The sequence below is a fragment of the Staurois parvus genome, unplaced genomic scaffold (assembly GCF_062004578.1).
Source record: "Staurois parvus isolate SC_StPar_1 unplaced genomic scaffold, SC_StPar_1.0 ptg000283l, whole genome shotgun sequence".
NCBI classification, from domain to species: domain Eukaryota; kingdom Metazoa; phylum Chordata; class Amphibia; order Anura; family Ranidae; genus Staurois; species Staurois parvus.
In genome coordinates this window covers 1,276,598-1,301,261 of record NW_028318079.1, presented here as the reverse complement: position 1 = coordinate 1,301,261, position 24,664 = coordinate 1,276,598, and the positions used below count along the sequence as shown (strand labels likewise).

Here is a 24,664-nt window from a genome sequence, read left to right as displayed (position 1 = left end):
AAAGCACCTATCCTAAGTCCCTGTATTCCACTTCCTATATTCTACACTACAAGAGTACAACCACTTTGGATCCAAAGCCTCCAACACATTCCTACCCAGAAGATGGAAAGCTTTCATCAAAGGCCTCTCAGACAGGTAATTTGCATTGTGACAAGAATATTGAGCATTTGTGTACAGTCCCATATCTGATTTGTTTGTATAAAGAGAGCTTTTATCACACACACAAGGCTCCAGTCCTTGAGGGTTACAAATAGGGCAGAATTTTGGGGCAGGCTTTTGGCTTAATGGAACAAACTATTTAATTTATTAACCATTTGCTGACTACCCTGTATCAGTTTTACTGCTGCAGGGCAGCTGCTCTGTGCAGAATCACTTATATATATATGGTTCTGCATTTCCGGGTAGGGGGCACGCGCCATCCTACCCATGCTGTCATTGGCTCCTGTAGGTGTCAATCACCGGGTCCCGCCCAGCGATTCATGGCCAGGACTTGACAAGTGGCAGGGCAGCTGACAGGAGAGAGCAGGGACATGCTGGTTTTTATCTCTCTGCAAAGCAGGGAGATAAAAACCTGCACGTCCCCTAGTATAACACTACACAGTTAAATCACTCCCTAACGCACAGTTAACCCTTTGTTCACCCCAGATGTTAACCCCTTCCTTTCCAGTGTCATTAGTACAGTGTCAGTTCTTTTTATTAGCACTGATCACTTTGTTAGTATCACTGAAGATGTCAGTGGCAGTTATTCAGTTCCCAACAGTGTCAGTTAGTGTCAGAATGTCCACTGTACTAGTGCAGTTGCTAAACGCTGCCATTAGTAGTTAAAAAATAATAAATAAAAATAAATTTGTAGACACTATAACTTTCACGCAAACCAATTAATATACACGTATTGGGATTTTTTTTTACCAAAGACATAGTAGAATACTTTTTGGCCTAAATATATGAAGAAATGTTCTTTTTTTCAAATTTTTTTATTGGATATGTTTTATAGCAAAAAGTAAAAAAAAATATATTTTTTTAAATTTTCGTACCTTTTCATTTATAGCGCGAAAAATAAAAAACCCAATGATGATCAAATACCACCAAAAGAAAGCTCTATTTGTATGAAAAAAAATGATATACATTTTATTTGTGTACAGTGTTTTATGACTGTGCAATAGTCAGTTAAAGTAGAGCAGAGTTGAATAGCAAAAAATGGCCTGGTCATGAAGGGGTGTAAATCTTTTGGAGGGCAAGTGGTTAAACTCTGTTGATTAAAATGATTCTAAAACTGTATAAGAATCAGCCCTCAAGGACAGAAGATGGACAGAACTGACATATGACAATAATTAAATAAAAATTGTGACAGTAAAAACCCAATAAAACACCCCTACAAAAATAATAATTAGTCTGCTCCTAACATATTAATTCATTTGGAATTGTTCAGTAGCTTAAAGGCAAAAAAAACAGTTATTCTGTATTTTAAAACAAAAACTAAGTTCCAAAAATTCTAGATTTATTATGGAGAAATAATTTTCTAAATGTTTATGCATAAATGTCATACTTGATAGTACTGACTTCAAAGCAATAAACCCTTCAAAGAAAAGAAAAGAAAAGAAAAGTAAGCTGCTGGGCAGAAACAGTTAAATTACCGTTCTCTAAATGGCAACAATTTCAGTTGTTAAATGGAACTTGTGTATATGTGACACTTGTCACTACCTATCTAGGTGTTAGTTGTTGTCAGCATATCACCCCCATATGCATGCATCTTTAGACACCTATGGAAGCTGCAAGAAATGTGGTGGATGTTTTGTTGAATAAGCAAACGTAAGTATCCTGACATCTGGATATGTAACTAGATCAAGGTGTGCTTTCTTATTCAAGTCTTTAATTGTTTAACGTTTCCATTACATAGAGTTACAAGGGTGACCTGAGTTAGCACATGGTGGGGCAATCTTTAGTTTGATGAATATATATATTATTTACTCAATGATTTAGTTCTAAATATTTATTATGTCATTTCTGGTCAATGGAAATGGAAAAATGGAAGTAAGGAGCTTTTGTTTTTATTTATGTAATTTGTAGCATTCTTGTGGAAGGCTTTTTAGTTTCGTTTTTACCCTCCTCAGTATAACAAGGGTTACACTGACTGACCCAAAAGAAAAGAAAACACAACACTGTTCCAAACACCCATTGTGACCAGAAATAAGATTTCTTTTTCATCAGTTTCTACTTCTCCTGAAGTCAAAACATAACAGTGCCTTCACAAAAAAATATATGTATTGGCACATATGTGTACTTGCTGTGTCTGTTTATTGAATGGAGTGGAATATGGAAGACCTAGTGGTGTGAATAAGTTTTGTCTATTAATATGATAATGCTGTAATGATTAGTGTTATGCAGTATATAGCGTATAGCACAGTGTTAAGAGTGTGATGCTGTGGAGTATATAAAGTACTGCATGGTATAGAATGGGACAGTCCAAAGTATGTCACAGCAGTGTGTATGGAGAGGGGCAATCCAAAGCATGACTTGAACAGCACAATGTAATAATAGTATGGTTAAAAATATGTCTCTTATAGCACAGAATATAGAGCTGAGCAGTCCGGAACATGTCACCAAAAACCAGAGGTATTTCATGTACAGCACATTGCACCAAGTGAAATGGTTCAGAGAATATAACGAACAGCAAAGCCACAATAGACACACATTTGCTAGTATAATAGTAAACATGGGCCTAATTTCTTTGATCACACTGAACTACATCATATGAGAAAGTGTGGAGGGAGAAACTGCCCACTATGACTTTCTGGGTTTGTTTTTTATACCTACGACATATACTTGTCCCATCAGCCACTGAAAAAAGGCAAATATGATGGGTTACCTTTACTGAACAGAAGGTCTGTTTCCTGCACTACTGCCAGCCTCTGTGTTGTGAATAATTTGCTCAAGTGAGACAGGTTGCTCATTCAGCTCAGTGCAGAGAAAGTCAGCATCTGGTTTATGCTGCTAAACTGTTAGTTGCTGAAAAGATTCATTTAGATCCTCACAGCTGTGAAAATACCACCCAAGACCCAAGTTCCAGTTCTGTTCCAAACCTTGATGAAGGGGGTGTTTTTAGACCCCCGAAACATGTTGGCTACTCCTTTGATTGTTTGTCTGACCTTTACTCGAGTAAAATTGTATCTCGACTATTGAGAAGTGGTATGGCACTTCAATTTATATTTATGCTGTAGTACATTACAAATCAAAAAAATTGTGGTGATCCTCTGGGGGGGTCCTCTGATTGCCCAATAACCAGACGCCAACATCATTAAAATACTGTTGGATAGCAATGCCAATAGGGTAACCTCACATCAAAGCACACTTTATGCTAAAGGTTGACCTTGGGTTTTGTGGCCTAAAACAGAAAATCATGTTTTCCTCTCTAAAAATGACCAATACTCATCAAATAGAGACACTCATGTCCCTTGAAAGCCCTGTGGGCAGCAACAGAGCTGTGCTGTGAGGAGATTGTCTCCTACTGACTACAATCTGCTGCAAATAATTGAGAGCAACTGTGAAGGGAAAATGTGGGTTCCCTTTACATTGGAAGCCATGTCTCACTGCTACTGCCAAGAAGGTTTGGATTTAGAAATAAATAAGACCTGGCATAAACACCTTGAGGGGTAGGTCAGCTAGCCGAGTGTTCCCTTGGTTTTCTAAGCTTCACCTTCTTCCACAGATGACTGGGTATTTAAAAATATTAAACAACCAGCATCTTTTTTTTTTTTTTTTAGTGGTCACATAACATGACTTAAATTAAACTAAACTGTGTTCTCACCCTAATGTGTTGTGCATACCCAATTTGCTGAAAAGAAATGAAACCCAAAAGGGACAGAGTAAATAATGCCCTGGTGTATATAAGCCTTTTAAGAAACCCATGAATTATTAGGTTATCTCTCAAGGTCATTCTAGTTCTCGTCTGACAATAATGGACGGCCTTGACTCTGAAGACTGCTATAAATGTACTCAGAAACTGAATATCTATAATGCAAAATACTGTTGCACATGGACCACATAGGACATGATTGTACTTCTCATAATACTCTTTGTAATGTATATTATCCATTATTGGTTTTCAACATCCAGTCTACATGTCCCCCTATCTGTGCATTGCAAAAGTCACTGCAATTGAGATAGGGAAGTGTACATTTGCCTCTCTGAGCAAGTATTGTGAGCTTTAGATTTAGCAGGGTGTAAAATCTAATTATATATTGTCTAATTACTTCAGGAATCTGATTGAACATAGTCCTTTTATATTAAAATGGTTATACATAATAAAAAAAATGTACATATTTATTTTTTGGCAAATGTGAAAGATTTTAATATGAACATGCAACAAATATGCATGCATTCAAACATTTTTTTTAAGGACCTGTAAATATAGTTCACAGCACTCAATATTGCCTTTACATTATTACATTATTATTATTTATTGCATTACCTAATACCTTACTTAAATATATATATACATGGCAGGCTCCTGACCTAACGTTGCAGAAAAGTGAGGATTATTAACAATTTGCAATTGAGTACTGTTCGTGATACTTTTTTTTTATTTACGGGAACATACAATCTTTCAGGGTAACCTTTTGGGGTGTACCCCCTTCTTCAAGGTCCAAACAGTACTAACATCTGTTAACAATTTATAAATACCAAGTAATAAAAACAATTGTAAAATACTAAATTGAGTAAGATGCTAAAAAAGGTGATTTTTGTTGAAAATATACCACATTTCTCTTTCTTTTCTTAGTTCACTATGACAAATTACTGATAAAGGCCCGTGGCAAAAAGAAATTTTTAATCATGGCCTTATGTTTCATCTATGTTAAACAAAATCCCAATCAAGGTGTTTTTATTATTAGTTTATACTGTATGTTTCAAAACACAATAACATTATTCAATGGATGCTTCAGATTGGCTGCAGAGCTAAAAGGGATCATCAATGCATTTATCTAAATAAAGTAACAAAATTTTTTCACCTTAAAAGTCTGCTTTAAATTACGCATACAAATAATGCTGTACGTTTTATTTAATTGGATTCAAGATAAAAAAATTTTGTATACATGAAGTTCTTAAAATAGGTCGGAGAGAGTAAAAACACTTTAAAGAAATGCCAATGAACGGTATTAAATTAACCTAAGCTCCCCTCAATCTTATTTCATGGTAAACCACTGTGATTTCACACTGAAATAATTATCATTAGTCCAAGACACACATACACAGGAATAAAAATATACTTTCCGGGTATGTGATCTCACCTTAGTGATCTCTTATTGTTCAGTATAAACACCCATTGTAAGAGAAACTACTTCAGTTAATTATGAGAACAATATCAATTTGCATTTTGTTTAATGATTCAGAATACATTAAAACATGCTGCGAAGATATATTTGCATCACTAAAAGATACGGAAACATTTTTGATGTGATTGAAAACTGCATGACCAACTATTTAAAACGTACTGCAATAAAATGAAATGCAAGACTTAAAAACTAACTGATGGGGTTCAAATATTTTCATGCAGTATATTCAGTATATTATATCTTTGCCATAGTTGTATCTGTAATATATTTATTAAAATGTTAAATTAATGTACATACAATAATTTACAAAATATAAACTTCCTATTTTACCATGACATTTGTTTATCCTTGTTAACACGCATGCCTTTGATGCTAACCATCACCTTTATTTTAACAGTCTAACATTCTCCAAGTAATAGACATTCATTTAAAAAGCTATTAAAATGGAAGCAAGTTCTATACCAATTCCAGTATTTTACTAAACCTGTTATGTTTAAAACATTTAAAAAAAAATCAAAGATGACAGAAAAATGGACTTACTTTGACAATCCTAATGAGGGTTTTCAGCTGATAAATATGAAGCTGCAGATCCATACGGTCAGTCAGCCAGGTGCAAACAACATTCATTGAACTGGTGTACCATTGCTGAAAAACAGATAAAAATTCTCCAGACATACAGTAAGAAAAGCAACACAAGCTTGATATTAAAAGTCAAAATGAAAACTGAAATTACAATTATTGGATCTGTTAATTAAAATTATTTATAATTTATATGTGTATGTGTGTGTGTCTTAAAATTAAACAAAGTAATGAAAAAAATAATACGGCAATAAAAAAAATCTCATTAAAAAAGTTCAATGGCTGTCTAAGGTGAAACATTCAGACAATGAAAATGTTGTGTGCCTTTTGAATTAAGTCAACTTACCTTATTTAGAAATTATGAAATTATTGCGCTTAACAGACAACTGTCTAATAAGAGGCCACCAGTCTTTAGTATAACATAAAAATATATATATATGTTGGAAGTTACAGTATAGGCTATGTGTTTTCTTATTTTGGTGTGTAAGGTAAAACCTGTGATAGAATAAGTGTGGTTTGCATATCTAATGTGTTATCAATTTGCTTTAAATGACAAGAATATTAACAGAACACATACACATACAAATGAGCTTTGATCAAGCTGTCGAAATATTTTTTTCCCTCTAAGAGGGTTAATTTTGCTTCTTGCCTGTGAAAACTGCTTGAAGCTGTGTCATTGCAGACTGCCACCCCTGCAGAGCAAGATGTCTCCAGAGCAATACACTTCTAAAATACTGCTTACAGATTCATATTTTCTTTCCACTTAGCAACATTCACAACAGCCGTATAATTCATCATTATGCATACGTTCATATCTATTGCACATTGATAACATGCCTCCATTATTTTGGCTGAGATAGAAATTCTACCCTTGCTGATAAACACACTGATGAAAAAGCCCAAGTGAACATACAAACAATGATTTTATCTCCATTGTGAAAATTATTTAGCTAAATGGTGTAGGTTTAAGACGCAGCTACATAACAAACTAGATTTCCAGCACAAGTTAAAATTTTTTGTAACGTAACAGCTAAAGTTAAAGGTAACTTCGGGTTTTTATTCCTTAAGGAACCCATAAGACATTAGTCGCCTGATCAAGGCATTCTTGGACAGACTAGATAAGGATCTCATGTTTATGTATAGAACCCAGCCCGTCAAGTTGTCAGTGTCAACATGAAATGACTAATGGACAGGTTGAAGAGTTTTTCACAGCTGCCCAGGACTGGCAATGTCCCCTCTATGCCTTACCCACCTTTCTTGATTTGTTGCCACCAGCTGTCAAAAAAATGTATGGAAAACTGTAAAAAAAGTTTAGACAAAATCAATTTGTCCATAAAAAATGTAAATAACCCTTCCCCTTCCCTGCATTTCAGTATCAGCCAATAATTGTTTTTGGCCAAACATCAAGGATATATAAGCAGTATATATTTGTTAGAGTGCTGTATCTGTGATGTGAGCTGAGCATAGGGCAGTTGTCCATGAAATAATGAGCTTTCAGTTGATGCCCATATCAAATTGCCATTGATGAGGGAGTGCTAAGTCCCACAAGTTCATGGAACATTTTGCTTCCTTCTAAAAATGTTCTAATCTGAGAGTGGTTAGATCATGCTAGTGCACCCTAGAAAGCCTATGGGTATCTTTACGCTAGAAAGTTCTTATAAATACAGACTCCTTAACGACACTTGTTCTACGAGATATAGATACAGTTTCTCTTTGGGTTATGAAGTATTTCCTTAAGTGCCAAGTGACTAATTAGAAAGTAAGAGATGTAAACCCAAATAATAAAATCACATACTGTTTCTAAAAAGCTATTTTAATGCCAAAAGTACTTTTCAATCTCTTTACATCTAAAGTTTACATTAAAATAATGCCCGGTAATCAAGCCACGAGTGTCCTTGTTCAGGTACTTCCTGTTATGGGGGTAACAACACCCTGTTTCCCAACTGCTCGCCTATGTTGTCACCCTTTGACATGCATTTCCTGGGGAGGCGAAAAGCGGCCATACTGAAGGCTCCTGTGTAGGTATGTTCACCATCAGGAAGCCTGCTCCAAGTATTCACATTCAGCCACCGCTGCAGCAAGTGCATGTAGACAAGCACTGTATGCAAATAGGTTGCTGGAGATCAGCAGTACTGTCATACAAAAAAAGATGAAAAAAGACTGAAAACAGTATTTTCTTTTTTTTTAATTTAAATATTTATTAAGTTTTTCATTTTAATACAAAATCCCAAATAGGGAAAAAAAAAAATTCTCATACAAATAAACATTTATGACATTTCTATCTTTCCCTTACTAAAAACTCTTTTCCTTCCCCTCACACGAACCCCCCCTTCCCTCCCCTCATCCCCCCTCCTCTCCCTCTGCAGACTCTAGCCCATTCTACTCTCTTGAGGCTTGTTAACATCCTAATTCATATTTTCCTATATTTCTCTTTCAATCCTGCTCTTTCCCACTTTTCCCATCTCCTAAAATAAACTCTCATCCTATCTTCCTGCATACGATATGATCTTTCCATTCTACCTATCTGGTTTACTCTATTTATCCAGTCTTCTTCCTTCGGTACCTCAGCCTTCCACCAAAACTTAGGTATCAACCCTTTCGCCGCATTCAAGAAGTACCAAATACCTGAATCTTTATATTTATTTACAGATGTCTCCACATTGTGTAGGAGGCACGTCGTTGGGTCTAATCCTATGTCAATTTCAGTTATTTCTTTAATCAATTTGACTATTATCTTCCAAAAAGTCTGAATTTTCGGACATTCCCACCATATGTGAAACACCGTGCCCATCTCTCCACATCCTCTCCAACACTTATTTGAATTTTCCCCATTCATCTTGTGCTCTACACTCGGTGTAATGTGCCATCGTGTCACACACTTATAATTAACCTCAACCTCTCTCATACTAACATTATCGTGTATCAATCTAAACATCTTTCTCTGTCTATCTTCATCAAACCTAACTCCCATATCTCTTTCCCATTTAGTGATAAAAGTTAGCTTTGTGTTTGTGTCTAATTCTGTGAGTATTTTATACACTTTTGAAATACCGTGCTTCCCATCTCTGCGTGTCTCTAACAACCTTTCAAACATATTCCACTCCTGTTTTATTCTCAAAGGTTTCGGAAGACTTCCAATAAAACATTTCAATTGATAGTATTTCCACTCATCCATTCTAATAAAGATATCTCCCTTCTTCTCTATTAAGTCTTTAAGTGATCTCAATTCCCCCTCCACCAGAACATCTCTCAGTTGGGTATCCTCCCTTCTAAACCATCTCCCTGATATCTTGTTCTTTCCCGGGGGAAAGTAATCAGTATTTGTGAGAGGCATTAATATAGAATTAAATTCCCATTTCATGTTTTTGTGTAAGTTGTCCCATACCCTAAGAACATTTAAAGTGTAAATACTTGTGCTATCTTTGATTCCCCTAAACTGTGGTGGGACCCATATCATCTGGTTCAATCTAATGCCACTAAGATCATTTTCTATTGTTACCCAACTTTTCCCCTCGTGGTTAAATGTCCAGTCATATATTCTTGCTAAAACCACTGCTTTATAGTATCTCTTGACATCTGGTAGACCCAATCCCCCTTTCTCTTTAGTCCTACTCAATGTTTCATATGCTATTCTGGGTTTTTTATTCTTCCATATGTATCTTGTTAACATTTTTTTCGTTATCTTAAAGAAGGCTTCTGGAATTTTAATTGGTACCATTTGAAATCTATACAGTATTTTAGGCATAATTACCATTTTGACTAGGTTTATCCGTCCTATCCAGGATGGATTTCCTCCTTCTAGTCTTTTTAAATCTTCCCTGATCTCATTTACCAAAGAAATATAGTTTAATCTATACAAATGCTTAGATGAGGCAGTGAGTTTTATTCCTAGGTATTTTATCTCTTTTTCTCTCCATATAAAGGGGAATTCTTTTTGTAGTTTTTCTTTTTCATTCTTTGGTATATTAATATTCAGGATCTCTGTTTTTGTTGGATTAATTTTTAAATTTGATAGTTCACCGTACTCCTTCAGAATCTTCATTATATTTGGGAGTGTTATTCGGGGATTCCCCACATATAACAATAAGTCGTCCGCAAAGGCCGCTACTCTATGTTCTATGGATCCTATCTGAATTCCCTTTACCGATCCACTATTTCTTATTATTGACAACAAAGGTTCGAGTGACAATACATATAGCAGGGGGGACAGTGGGCAGCCTTGTCTTGTTCCATTAGACATTCCTATGGGTTCTGATCTCTCCCCATTTACCGTGATGATTGCAGTGGGCTCTCTATATAATTTACTTATCCACTCTCGCATTCTATCACCTATCCCCAGCACTTTTAAGTTGTCCATCATAAAGCCCCAGTCCACTCTATCAAATGCCTTCTCTGCATCAATTGACAAGAGCGCCACCGGGGCTTTCCCTTTTCTACTTTTCTGAATAAGCATCAGGGTTCTCAAGCCATTATCTCTGCCTTCTCTCCCCGGTACAAAGCCCACCTGGTCTCCATGGATCCATTCAGGCATCAGATCCCTCAACCTTTTTGCTAACACCTTTGCATACAGTTTAGTATCAGTGTTCAATAGTGAGATAGGTCTATAGCTGGAGCACTGAGATGGATCTTTTCCCTCCTTGTGAATAAGTACCACATGGGCCTGTAGGGATTCTCTCCTCACTTCCATCCCACCTCCCAGAGCATTCATATATTTCTCCAGCTTGGGTATCAGTACTTCACTGAATTTCTTATAGTACTTAACTGTATAGCCATCCGGACCTGGGCTTTCCCCCCCCCCCCCCCCTGTGCTTTTTAATGCTTTTTTAATTTCTTCCTGGGAAATTTCTGCGTCTAGGGAGTTCAACTGTGCTTCGCTTAGTTTTGGTAATCCCGCATTTTTTAAGTATGTCATCTTTTTTTTATTAATTCCCTCTTGAGCTTCTTTTAGAGGGCCTTGGGGATTAATATTATATAACTTTTTATAATACTCCGTAAATACTTTAATAATCTCTTTGTTTGAGTGGACCAACTCCCCCTTTGAACTTTTTATCTTTTCTATATAGTTCCTATTTTTCTTTTTATTCAAAGCTCTCATTAGATATCTTCCTGGTCTGTCTCCCCATCTATATCTCTCATTCAAAACCCTGTTATATACTCTTCTCTTCTCCTCATCCATCAACCTCTCAAGCTCATCTTTTTTATCCAATAACTTCTGTCTCGTATCTTTTGTTATTTTCTTCTTATGTATCTGCTCCAAGTCCAATATTTCTTTTAATAATCCACTGACCCTCTCTCTTCTTTCCTTTTTCTTCCTTGCTCCTGCCGCAATCAAGATACCTCTTATGAATACCTTATGGCTTTCCCAGACTGTAGCTATCGATACTTCCTCTGTTTCGTTCTCCTTAAAATATACCTTGATCTCTTTCTCGATTTTCTGAACTACATCCTCATCCAGAAGAAGAGCCTCATTTAACCTCCACCCTAATCCTCCAGACCCCCTTCTTCCCCATCCCATTTTCATTACGACCGGAGCATGATCCGAGAGCGTCCTTGTCTCTATATCAATTTTAACCAGATGATCTATAAGTTGATGGTCTATTAAGATGTAGTCTAATCTCGAGTACATCTCATGAGCATTAGAGAAGAAGGTATAGTCTCTGTCTTTCATATGCGTTATTCTCCAAGTATCTACTAGTTGATATTCATGCATCACTTTCTTCAAAGCTCTCAGAGACCTACTCCCCTCTCTCTGCACAGAAGAGGTATTATCCCTTTGTGGGTCCATACAGAAATTTAGGTCTCCAGCTACTATCAAACGCCCTTTTTTAAATTCCATTAATTTTTTCAACAGACCCTTCATATACATCTCCGGATTTTTATTAGGGCAGTATATATTGGCTAAAGTACACTCTATCCCCTGAAGTCTACCTTTTAAGAATAAAAACCTCCCCTCCGGGTCGGTTCTTCTATCCTCCAGCTCAAATCTTATATTCTTTGCCAAACCTATTGCAACCCCTTTTGCTCTTTTAATTGGAGAATCTGCATAATACCATATTGGATAGTATTTGGATTTCAATTTCACATTTGCTTCTATCTCAAAGTGCGTTTCCTGTAAAAATACCACTGACGTCGCCCTATGATGTAACTCATTAAACAACCTAAATCTCTTCCCTGGACAACTCAGCCCGTTCACATTATAGGTTATAAACTGTATTTCTTCCATCATTCCCAATTAACTCCATCTCTCTTCCAAGTGCCTCTTCCTTTTTATCCTTACTGTCCTGCAGAGTATTAACCCAATACCTCCTCTCCTCCCTCCCTCCCACCCAACTCCCATCCCCTCCCAACCCCCCCCCCTGCCCATGCCACCCCCCACTGCCCCCCCCCTAATTAGGCCTTCAAGCTGCCTATCAATCATTTGTGGTAATAAACCCACCTTTGATTTTTATACCTGGGGATTGAACTCCTCCCATGTACGGCTCATCCCTCCCTCCAACCACCACGGTTTCCCACCCTTGCTTTGTTTCTTTATCCTTAGCGGTACGCTTTAAAGAGAAAGTTAGGGAAGAGGAGAAAAAAAAAACAAAAAAAAAACAAAAAAAAAAAAACCCCACCACCCCAACTAACTCCTCGCTACCCCTCCCCTACCTACTTCCTGCCATGCTTCTTTTTCCCCTATACAGATTTCTATCTCTGTTTCCCACCCACTGATCCTCATTCTCTGCAATTCCAGTCTGTCACAAAAGTCTCTTAAGTCCTCTGGAAATCTCAGATATGCTGTAACACCGTTTTTCCAACCGATTAAACACTCTGGGTTACCCCATCTGTATTGCACATTCCTTGATCTCATCTGCTCTAATAGGGGCCTCAAAGCTCTTCTTTTCCACAAAGTCTCATGCGATAAGTCCGCAAAAATCTGTAAATTTATATCACCATATTGAATAGTTGTTCTTCCTTTAATCCTTCTCCAAATCTCTTCTTTATCTCCATAATTTTGCAACTGAACAATCACATCTCTTGATTTTTCCTTCGCATTACCTTGTTGGAACTTTCCTGCTCTAAAAACTCTATCCAGTTTAATTTGCTCTGTTTCAGGTCTATCCATGATGGAGTTTAACATTTTACAGACTATATCTCGTAGATCTCCCCCTTTCAGAATATCTGGGATTCCTCTTATCCTCAAGTTGCTTCTCCTGGATCTGTTCTCCTGTACTTCTATTTTATACTGCAGTTGTTTCTGCGTATTCCTCATCATAGCGGACCTTTTTTCTAAGTCCGTGATGTCTTGGGTATGTTTGTTAATTTTTCCCTCCATTTCATCCGTTCTTATTAGCAGGTGCCCTAGATCCTGACGTATATTTGTCATTTCTTGCTTAATAGTTTTTTCCAGATCCTTAAACATTTCAGCCATCTCTCTTTTATTTGGCACTTGTAGATCTTTTGCCAGATCTATCCTAACGGGATTTTCTTTCCACTGTTGGTTACTACTTTCCAAGCCCAATGACATTCTAGGACTGTTCTCCAAGGAAGTTTCCATTTCCCCTTTTTCATTTCCACTATTGGCTCTTTCTGGAGTCGCATCCCCTGGGAGGTGTATTTTTTATTTGTACCTGTCTGAGACCCTTTTAGCCCACTTCCTTTAGCGCTCTTATTCTTCATATCTTCTGCAATAACTGTGCTCTTTAATCAGAGGGAAATTTTAAGCTGTATATTGGGGAAATGATGTCAGACAGGTTCTGTCAGTTTAACACTTCTTTTTACCACTTCTCACTTTCCAAATCCCCTGGGAATCCCCCTTTTCTCTTTATGGGCAATATTTAAGTCCTTTCCCACAGATCAGCCAGCATAAACAGTTACATGTGGTTCTTGCGTGTGGACTCACCCTTCTTCACCCACTCACCCAGTGGGTCGACTTAGATACTCAGCCGTCCACTCTTTACACCTGGCCAATGTCTCTGGGGGATTCCTGCAGGGTCTCCTATACACTGTGGATGTGGGTCCTGTTTCTCTTTCTTCTCCTGTAGGTTTGGGGTGTAAACCAGCGTCTCCGCTCTCCTGTCTGGGACCCGGCACTTGGCAGGGCGCCGGCCGGCGTCTCCGCTTCCCAGAGCTGCCTTGCGGCCAACCCACGTGGTCACTCCTCCTTACTCCATCTCCCCGGCAACCGAACAGCTGATCGCTGGTCACCGCGGCACTCTCACCTCCCCGAGCTCCGCTCCCGTCTCTCCAGAGCGCCGGCGTCTCTCCCTCTGGAGACCTTCTCACTCAGGTAGGTCTCCAAGGTCTAAACATAGGGGGTTTCCGTGGTGGTCTATGCTCGGAGGTTGTCGGAGAGCACTCACATCGTGCTCTCCGGCGCCGCCATAGTTAGACTCCTCCCCGAAAACAGTATTTTCTTAAAGAGAAAAACTAAATTGTTTGACATAAAAAGTTCTTTAAACTAAACTAAAAGTCATCCCATTTAGGGTTTACAGCTTAATTTTGGGATGTAAAGTATACTGCACCTTATGTTTGAAATCACGTTTAAGGTAAAAAAACAAACAAACTGTAAATCTCTAAGATCATTCCAAGCAAATGCATGTCTATCATCCAAGCAGACACCTACAGTTGCAAGAAAAAGTATGTGAACCCCTTGGGATTACGTGGAGTTTTGCATGAATTGGGCATAAAATGTGCTCTGAACGTCATCTAAGTCACAACAATAGAAGAACACAGTCTGCTGAACATAATACTACACAAACATTAGACGTTGCCATGGTATAATTGCACATAACATGTAAACATTCACACTGCAGGGAGGAAAAAGTATGTGAACCTTTGGACTTAATAACTGGTTTACCCTCCTTTGGCAGCAATAACCTCAACCAACCGTTTCCTGTAGTTGCAGATCAGACCTGCACAACGATCTGGAGTAATTTTGGACCACTCCTCTTCACAAAACTGTTTCAGTGTAGCAATATTCTTGGGATGCCTGGTGTGAATCACTCTCTTAAGGTCATGCCACAGCATTTCAATCGGGTTGAGGTCAGGACTCTGACTGGGCCACTCCAGAAGGCGTATTCTGTGCTGTTGCAGCCATTGTTTTGTTGAATTACTTGTATGCTTTGGGTCATTGTCCTGTTGCATCACCCATCCTCTGCGGAGCTTCAGTTGGCGGACAGATGGTCGTACGTTTTCCTGCAAAATGTCTTGATAAACTCTGAAATTCATTTTCCCATCAATGACAACAATCCGTCCAGGTCCTGGGGCAGCAAAGCAGCCACAAACCATGATGCTCCCTCCGCCATGTTTTACAGTGGGGATGAGGTTTTGATAATGGTGTGCTGTGCCTTTTTTTTCTCCACACATAGTGTTGTGTGTTCTTCCCAAACAACTCAATCTTGGTTTCATCTGTCCACAGTATATTTTGCCAGTAGTGCTGAGGAACATCCAGGTGCTCTTTTGCAAACTTCAAACGTGCTGCAATATTCTTTTTGGACAGCAATGGCTTCCTCCGTGGTGTCCTCCCATGTACTCCATTCTTGTTTAATGTTTTCCTTATTGTAGATGTGTCAACAAAAATGTTAGCATGTGCCAGAGATTTCTGTAGGTTTTTAGCTGACACTCTGGGATTCTTCTTTACCTCATGCAGCATTCTGCACTGTGCTCTTGCAGTCATTTTTACAGGACAACCACGCCTAGGGAGAGTAGCAACAGTGCTAAACTTTCTCCATTTGTAGACAGTCTGTCTTACCGTGGACGCATGAACTTCAAGGCTTTTGGAGATACTTTTGTAACCCTTTCCAGCTTCATGCAAGTCAACAATTCTTGATCGTAGGTCTTCTGAGAGCTCTTTTCTGCGAGGCATGGTTCACATCAGACAGTGCTTCTTGAAACCAGTAAACCCAAAACAGGTGTGTGTTTTTTAAGGGCAGGACAGCTGTCAGCAACACATCCAATATCATCACACTGATTGGAGTCAAGGTTGGCTCACTCCTGGCTCTAATTAGCTCTGGGAGAAGTCATTAAGCTAGGGCCCCACATATTTTTTCCTCCCTGCACTGTGAATGTTTACATGTTATGTGCAATTAAACCATGGCAACATCTAATGTTTGTGTAGTATTATGTTCAGCAGACTGTGTTCTTCTATTGTTGTGACTTAGATGACGTTCAGAGCACATTTTATGCTCAATTCATGCAAAACTCCACGGATTTCCAAGGGGTTCACATACTTTTTCTTGCAACTGTATGTGCCAATATCATTTTACAGCTACTTTAAGATGCAAAGTATTTTGTATTTTATGGAAGACGTCATGCTTAGGGTTTTGAAGATGATTCTTCCATAAAAATCTATGATCATCTCTATTCTTGAAACGGATACACAAATTGCCAATCTAGTTCTGGAGAAACAAAAGACAATGCCCAGGAAAATCAGTTCTGAAAAAGAAGATTTTCGACTAGAAAAGATGCACAGTCCCCACAGAAATAGAACAGCTCCATAATTAAGTTATTTTAATACATACAATGAATTAGTGACAGTAGGACGTTGCCACTTTTGCAGTGGGGCTTGGGGAACAGAAGGGGAAAGAACTTCAGAGATAAAATGTCACTGCTGTAGTCTCTGAGAGATACACTGAACCATTGGGTTCATCAGCTCATGATCATCCACCAGTGACTAAAATATTGGTTTAGGAGAGCTAACATTTCAAAGCAGAACTGTACTCTCTCCCTCAACATTACCCATTTATAATTCTTAATTTACTAGACTTTGTAGATAGGAGCCTATATTTTTTGCTGATTTTAATGTTTATTGACATTTCAGAAGTTACTTCCAGCTTCCTGGCCTAGCCCAAAATGATGTCAACAGTCCAGCTTGCAGACTTCTGGGATATCATCGTCATACATCTCAGGAGTCTTCACAAACCCTTTTTTTTTCACGAGACTACTTTACAAACTGGAGGAGGTGCCCTCCAGCCTACATGCCTGACCCTTGGCAAATATAACCAGCACATATTGGAACACCTGGCAGCTGCTGGTGGATCACCCAGTACTGATAGCAGCCCGCAGCGGAAAGTAGATCACCTGTCTGCCTGCAGCCATCACAGTAATAGTGGGTGATTCAAAGAAGAATCATCTGCTCTTACTCAACATTGTTGTGGGGAGAAATACTGGAGGTTTGTTTACAAAAGTAATTTCTGTACAATATAAAGCACTCAGAGATTGGTGGATGGTGAGTTGACTTTGCATATCAAAGATTAATTAAATTGTGTTTTAAGTTTTTGGTGCTCAGATAGAATTTAGTTTTGTTTCAAGTTCAGCATGTTTGAGAGAAGCAGAATAAATAGTCTGCAAGGTTTCTCTGACATCAGTTCACTTAAGTCGATGACAGGATCCTTCTATCAAACTGAAGTGTCCCCCTTCAGGGCTGAGTTAGTAAGGTGTAAGGGAGAGAATCAGGCATTATTACATTAACTTTTTCTTACCAAGTAGTAACTATGAAAGGGGTCATAATATAATCTGACATTTCTTATGTAGTAGTGAAGTATTTAGCCATTAGTCAAAGTTCATCCTCTGTCAATGCTTCTAGACTGGAGCAGGTGTTTAACTACAAGCATAAATCCTCCATTTATATCTTTGGTAATTGCTTCTGGCATCCATTAACAAATTATGTTGATCACAGTAAGACTGTGATAATATAAATTTTATTCTGCCTTAGCATTCTTAATATGCACTCCTCCCCACCTCTCACTTTGGCCACGCCATAAGATGGTGTGAAACATCTTCAATTCTGACTATTCTGAATATTAAATAGATATAAAACTATGTGCATGTTACATTGCCATTATTTAAAGTTAGTGCCCTGATCTTAGCTCAGCACACAATATTTATTATCTATTCCAATTCACTCAGGAAATGCCAAACTGGGGTATTGAATTTCTGGGACTCTGTAGGATTGTCAACACATGTCGTGAAAACAAATGCTTTTTTTATATTTGAAAACACAATACAATACAAAAACCCCATAATTAGGACATTTGTGCTGAAAAAAAAACATATCTATCCAACTAGTTCCTTCAATGTGATACATTCAGCAAAATGACATGTGTCAGTAAAGTGACACATTCAGTAAAATGGAAATACTCTACTCCCGAAATTCCCTTTAAGGCTGAACTTTAAGTCCATGTATACTATAAAAGTAATGTGTAAGTGTAGCACTTACAGGCATTTATTACTCTCAAAGCAATCACAATAATCACCATCCCCTTCCAAATATTCATCGGAACAAGTTTAAAAAGCCAATAATACTTTACAAAGTCATGTGCAACCCTGGGTCTCAACTTTTCCTTCTTCCTTATTACAGATTGGGGAGGTCTTTTTTTGGGTGTCCACATCGCTGCTTGTGAGACATGAACATTTGCAAATGGTTGTACAGCAACGTGGTCATCTCAGATTCCAGCAGACTGTGGAGTAGGCAACATCAAAATGAGGGGACCAGTTGGTGCAATCACAGACTGAAGCACTGGATCACTGGACTTTACAACCAAATGAGGTACCAGCAAGAGATACAAAGCACAAACTAGGTGCGTAAAAGGCTGCTTTAGAAGTAAGTCAATAAATGGCTGTGGGGTTGGTATTTGCCCAGGACTTTAAACACCAAGGCTCAACAAATCCCAGGTGCCAGGTTGCCATGGCGACTAGAAATTGTGTTCTGGAGCCTGGGATCACACACTGCCTCCCATTGCACTGACATCAATGCAAAAACGCCTAATGTTGACATCAATGCAAAATCGCGTTCCACTTCAATGCAAAAACACCTCCCATTAACTTTAAGGCAAAACCACCTCCCATTGACTTCAATGCAAAAATGCATCCCGGTAACTGCAATGCAAATAGGCCTCCCATTTACTTCAATGGAAAAACGCCTTCCATTGACTTCAATGCACAAAAAATGCCTCCTGTTGACCTCAGTGCAATAACTCCTGTCAATAGCAATCCTATGTGAACACTTATCTCCTCATGCCACTCTACTCTATCACTAGCGAATCTGGAACGCACCACTACAAACTCGCACAGGACCCTTTTTGTAATGGCACTCAAAACAAAAAGCATGTTGATCACATCTGTGTGAACTAGTTCAAGAGGAACACATAATATATAGCCTGTCATGCAAATCTGTGAGTTTGAAAATGCATTCAGAATCGCAAATGTGTGAACCAGGGTGGCTCCATTTACACCTGGGCATTTTGGGATCCCGGTAGAATGGCTGTGATCGCAAAACGCAGGTTCAGGTGCCATTGTTTTCACCTAAAATGTGGTGTGGCTTTGCAGTGATTGTTGTGTGGCAAATTGCATCATATGAAACTTGTCACCCAAAAGTTGCCTTGCTCAGGGAGCTGACAAACCACGCTACGCTAAAAAAACCTGGCTCCTAACTTTTTTAGCTGGCTCTTAGATTCAAAGCTCTAATGGGCCTATTTATGGAGTATATATCAGGATTCACCAAGATCAGAGGATTCAATGTACATTCACCACACATTTTCCGGAACACTCGTTACTTCCATTGAGCAGTATTTATGGACATTCATACAACACTTGTCAAAAGTTCACATTTGGCAGATTATTTAGGATGTTTCAGAGGAAAATCAATAAATGTGCAATGGAACTGGGCAGATCCGGGCAGAAAAGTATTCCCCGAAGTTGGCAAAGTTTTATAAAGAGACACCAATGGTTTCTTTTTGGCAAGGTTCTATTTTAAATTCTACTGTATATGTTCTATAAACTTAAAGTGGTTGTAAATGTAGCAAACTTGCTCATCAGAGTTGGATGCAGAGTTCCCCTTTTTTCTATTAGAAGTATTCCTCAATCCTTTATTCTCCTTCTCCCTCCCTTCCTGAGAGGCACAGTGACAGATGTGGTGTGTGCTGGTTATGGGTCAACCGCAGGTTAAGGCATCCTTAGTTCGGTGCCGAGCAGTCTGTGAAAGTGTAGCCTTCCTCACCTAAGTCATGATAAGGCCAGTGTTCCTCAGAGAATTGGGAAGCACTGACCCAAGAACCTGTGTAGGCTCACACATTATAAAACAGATAAGGCAGCTTCTCCCAGGAATTGAAAGAGATTGTAACCTCATAAAACCTAACAGTTAAAGGTGACAGAATGAAATGAACATTCCTCAAGTCAGGTTTTCCCCTATGTTTCATGTCATGGATTATGACAGATGTTGGTTCTAATTCAGAGTTCGCCCGACTGACCCCTCCCTAAAGAGTGTATTGGTCAGTTACTCAGAGCCATTCCCTCTGCTGGGGGACTTTTAAAAACTGAGGTAACAGGCCTAAAGATTAAGCTGAAGTCATCTCCTAATTTTTAACATCATAACAGCAGGAGATCAAAGACCCTTTTTGCTCTGCAACTTGGATCTGCTACCTCAAGGCTTAACATGGCAAGTAACTTAACCTTTTAACTTCTCCCTCTTATCTCTTTGCTGTGCTGGCTGTTTTCTATGTATATATAAATATATACCTTAGTTACATTTTCTTTGTAAATATTTTATTGCACCTGTTTGACTCTTTTAGTAATAAATCTTTCTTTCTGAAAGTGTTAAACTGTTTCTAAGCGCTTACTTGCAATTCACGAATTCCTGCCTTTTGAAGAGACGCTACTGTGTTTGTTTAATCCTCTGCCCAATCGGCCTGCAGTGACCGTATTGGACAGGAGACTTTTCAACCATTACAGTGTATATTGGATAAAGAGAGTTTCCCCTTTCTCTGTACAAAAAGGGATGGTGGCAGTGAAGGGTTAGTTGCGTAATTAACCCGACCCAGTAACAAGCGCATTCAGGCTGCCGCTGCGTTGATTGCGTTCCATTAGCTGGACAATCGTTATGCAGGGTGCAGCTGAGTGTGGCATTGTTACCCACGTCACATCGCGGTTTTAGATCGGCCGGTCCTTTGGTCACGAGTTTGGTGAGAATGTCTGGGGTCTGTAACGCCGCGGGCGTGATGTATTATTGTTGGTCGCGGTCGTGCGATTGTTGCATGTTGAGGGTGGTGATCGGGCGACCATGACAGTAAACCCTTACATACACCCAGGGAAGTGACTGGCCTCAGGTGATACACAGCATTGAAACAAATCCTCCTATATAAGTTGTACCTGTTTATCTATGGTCTTCTCTCTACATCCATTCCAAATCCAAAATTTTTACAGCTTGTCTGAGCTTCTAGAAAACAGGGGGCAGGGAGTTGAAATTGCACATTGCAGAGCTCAGTGAGAAGAGCTGTGGGAGGGAAGGGGCACACCCCTCTTCACACAGCACACAGGAACAGAGCTGAGGCTGTCATCACAGGCTGTGTGCTGGAACTCCCTCCCCTGTCACCTTTTTTCTCTTGGTGTCAGGAAAACTTGCCAGAAGTGAATAATGCTGACAGCAGGGGAATGAAGCAGCAGACAGAAAGGACACCTAATACTCTTAATTGAGACAAGTGCACACTAAAGAAGGATATGCTTTGTTCATATTTCATGTCTGAGGCTTACAGCCACTTTAAGGAAAAAATAAGGTGTAAAACTGTACCCACAAACAAATTTATTTCTTCCAGCAATACATCTTTGTTGGGTTTAGAGTAGGCAGGTGACCTCTAAAGACTGAAAGATTTAAAAAAATAGAAATAATACCTTAAATTAAATAGACAATTTCTCTGCTTTCCCTAAATGTGAAGATTCCTTGTAAGATACGATTGTTAAAACACCAATATATTTCAAATGCAATATACACTGACAAACTTGTAACCTGGCATCATCGTACCACAGTGCGCGATCATTTAAAGATCAAATAAAAATTAAAATCTCAGACACACTCAGTAGAACAACACAATGGTCTGGCAATTAGGTTATTGGTTGTTCTCTAGCAGTAGTCATTTGTTGAAAGTCCAAACTACTGCTCAACCAGTTCTGGAGCAAGCAAGGATTGCAATATGTCACAAGTATCTTGTAATAGTAGTAGACTGTTAACCTATGAGGGAGAAACTAACCATTTTTCTTTCATGGGCCCACTGCTATTATCAAGAATGAGCTGGTTTATTGTCTGGACACAGAATCAAAATTCATACTTGGTGAAAACGAGCATCAACATTTACATACTAAAAAGAACAAAAAAAACCTCACAATTATCCACCTACTTTTATTTATGGTCTCCTTATGTTCAGTCTTAGGCAGAACTTATTTTGCAAAAACTATGGCATGGATTACTTCATTGTGTCTCCATACATCTGTTATCTAACATAGAATTAGGAACTACTATATTTTTTTCTGGTCATAATTGACTACATGCATTTTTACAACCATAATAGGGAGAATAGTACTATAGCAGGTAGGAAAAACATGCTAGAAGAGACTTGAGGAAACAAAAGCTGACAGAGTGCAGTAAAATGCAAGGTCTGTTTAAATCCAGGCCCCCTTCCACTGTAAAAATTGCTGCAGTACAGCACTTCAAAATGTATCTGTATAGAAACAAGTTACATTACTGTACATACTTACCTTAACCCATTCTTACCCCATTGTAGGGTGTGACATTACTTGCCTTTTGGTAAGATTCCTGGGGAACGATGGGTACCCCAAATCTTTTAAGAATTTAAAAGCAACATCAACTCCAGGTGCTGGACATGGATAATTTATTTCACCATTTGCTGGTTGATAGTAACTTTTGTTTGCTTAATTTTAGCTGCTCAAGAGCACGAAGTGGGGGGACAACCCCACCAAGTTGGTGCTACCTGACGTGAAAGCAAAAAAGAGGTAGAGCACCAAACTATCCCACTAAATGTCCATTAGGCTTCATTCTTCACTATGAATTAATGGTAGGTAAACAAGACATAGGCGATGACCAGATAATCCCCCATCAGGGCTTGTGGTAGGTATCTAGAGCTCCAATAAGGACTATGATAGAAAGTTTTGGGAAGAGATCTCCTAAGAAAAGGTAAGCACAGTGGCACAAAGGCTAATTACCAGTGGCATTTATACCTTTCAAGACATTTAGGTTTCTCTGCATTGCCCGGAATCTCAGCAGAAGGAACACAATGGGGAAGAGTTACTAAAACTGGAACATGAACAATCTGGTGCAGCTCTGCATAGAGACCAATCAGCTTCCAGGATTTATTGTCAAAGCTTAATTGAAAAAGCTGAAATTAGAAGCTGATTGGCTACCATGCACAGCTGCACCAGATTCTGAGTGCAGCAGTTTTAGTAAATTTCCCCAATGTTTCTTTTACCTAGTTATACAGGCCAAAGAAGGAGGTAAGGTAAGTACATAACCTAATATTTTTTTTCGTTACAGGTACATATTTGAAGTACTATGAAACAATGATTTTCACAGGGAGATGGGGACTGAACATTCTAACAAGCATTTTACTGCAAAGCCTGCTTTAAAATGTAATGTTTAAAAAAAAGAAGAGAAAGGGGCTACATAACGTGAAATATTACGTACATTAAAGTGGGGCTCCACCCAAAAGGGGAAGTTTTGCTTTACGGCCTCCTCCCCCTTTCGGTCCAACTACCTAGGCATTGGAAGCAGACGTTCTCCTGCCCCCCCCCCTCCTGCCCAGCAGTCTTCAGGGACACGTGACAAGTCCCAGAGGACTATGGGACCATTTACAATGCGCAGTGCGACTAGCGCATGTGCAGTGGGCACCCAGCTGTGAAGCCGCAAGCTGCCACAGCTGGGTGCCCACAGTTAAAATGTTGGTGCAGGGGACAGACAACAGGAGGTGAAAACGGCTGAAGTGAGCACACCGTGGAATTGTGGGACAGGTAAGTGGCTGTTTATTAAAAGTAATCAGCTACAGTCTTTGTAGCTACTGACTTTTAATTTTTACACAGGAGACTGGAGCTCCTCTTTAAGGATGTGAATAAGGTTCAGAAAGTCAGCATTTTTCATATGATGTGAAACTGAAAACATGGAGACCCGAAACTAGCATGAGGGAGCTTCAACAGGAATCTTAGAAAGTATTATTTTTCTAAAACAGTAGTGGAGGCTTGCCTAGGTCTATTCTCAGTCAAAAAAAAAAAGTTTAAAAAACTTAAAAAAATAAACAAAAAAGTTCAGATTTGATGGGACACTTGTTTTTTTCTGGCATCCCTCCTCTATACTTCTACCACTGAGTAATGCTGGTTTCCCACTGTAATGTAAGAGGTTAAAATAACTAGTTTAAAAAAAAAAAAAAGTACATCTACTGAATTTTTCCGTTTTCAGGTCGCTACCGGATATTCATTACCAGCAGGGGAAGAGCGTGCTATGATACATAACACACATAACATACTTGTCTCTGAATATATAAATTGCAAATATTGATATGAATAAATCTTCGAGTAGCATGCTGACTGTGGCACATTTTCGTATTATCCGCACCAAGAACCTCTACTCCCAAGGAGGTGGTGTCATTACACATACCCGCATAACATCTGCAAAACCCCCTTCACTTCATTTTGTTAGGTCTCAATCGAAACATGACCTTCTTGCTCTTTGCCATGAACCCGCGGTTCACACTCGTATTTTGCAGGAAGCAGCAGCTTACCCCAGGGGTGCTGCAAACAAAATCGTGCAAACCAGATGCAGCGTTGAGGCTTAATGCACCTGAAGCAGTTGTATTTTTTTCTTTCAGAAGCTTATATACTTGTAGATTAAGGTCCCTTCAGCTTTTCTAAAGGGGTGGACAAAACCAGGAATGCTCATAGGGCTGGGTTATCAGCAGGGAAGCAGAGGGATTACAAGAAACCTAGGACTCTGCCTCTTT

At 38.9% G+C, this 24,664-nt stretch overlaps 1 protein-coding gene across 15 annotated transcripts in view; it reads right to left on the bottom strand.

Moving 5' to 3' along the window:
• The window catches only part of CADPS (calcium dependent secretion activator), a 610,020-nt gene that overhangs the window by 5,912 nt on the left and 579,444 nt on the right, over window positions 1-24,664 (bottom strand). For all 15 annotated transcript variants that reach the window (XM_089682020.1, XM_089682023.1, XM_089682021.1 and 12 more), the window contains one exon: window positions 5,871-5,975. In XM_089682020.1, the coding sequence (XP_089538146.1) occupies window positions 5,871-5,975 (105 nt within the window). The remainder of the gene's footprint in view (window positions 1-5,870; window positions 5,976-24,664) is intronic.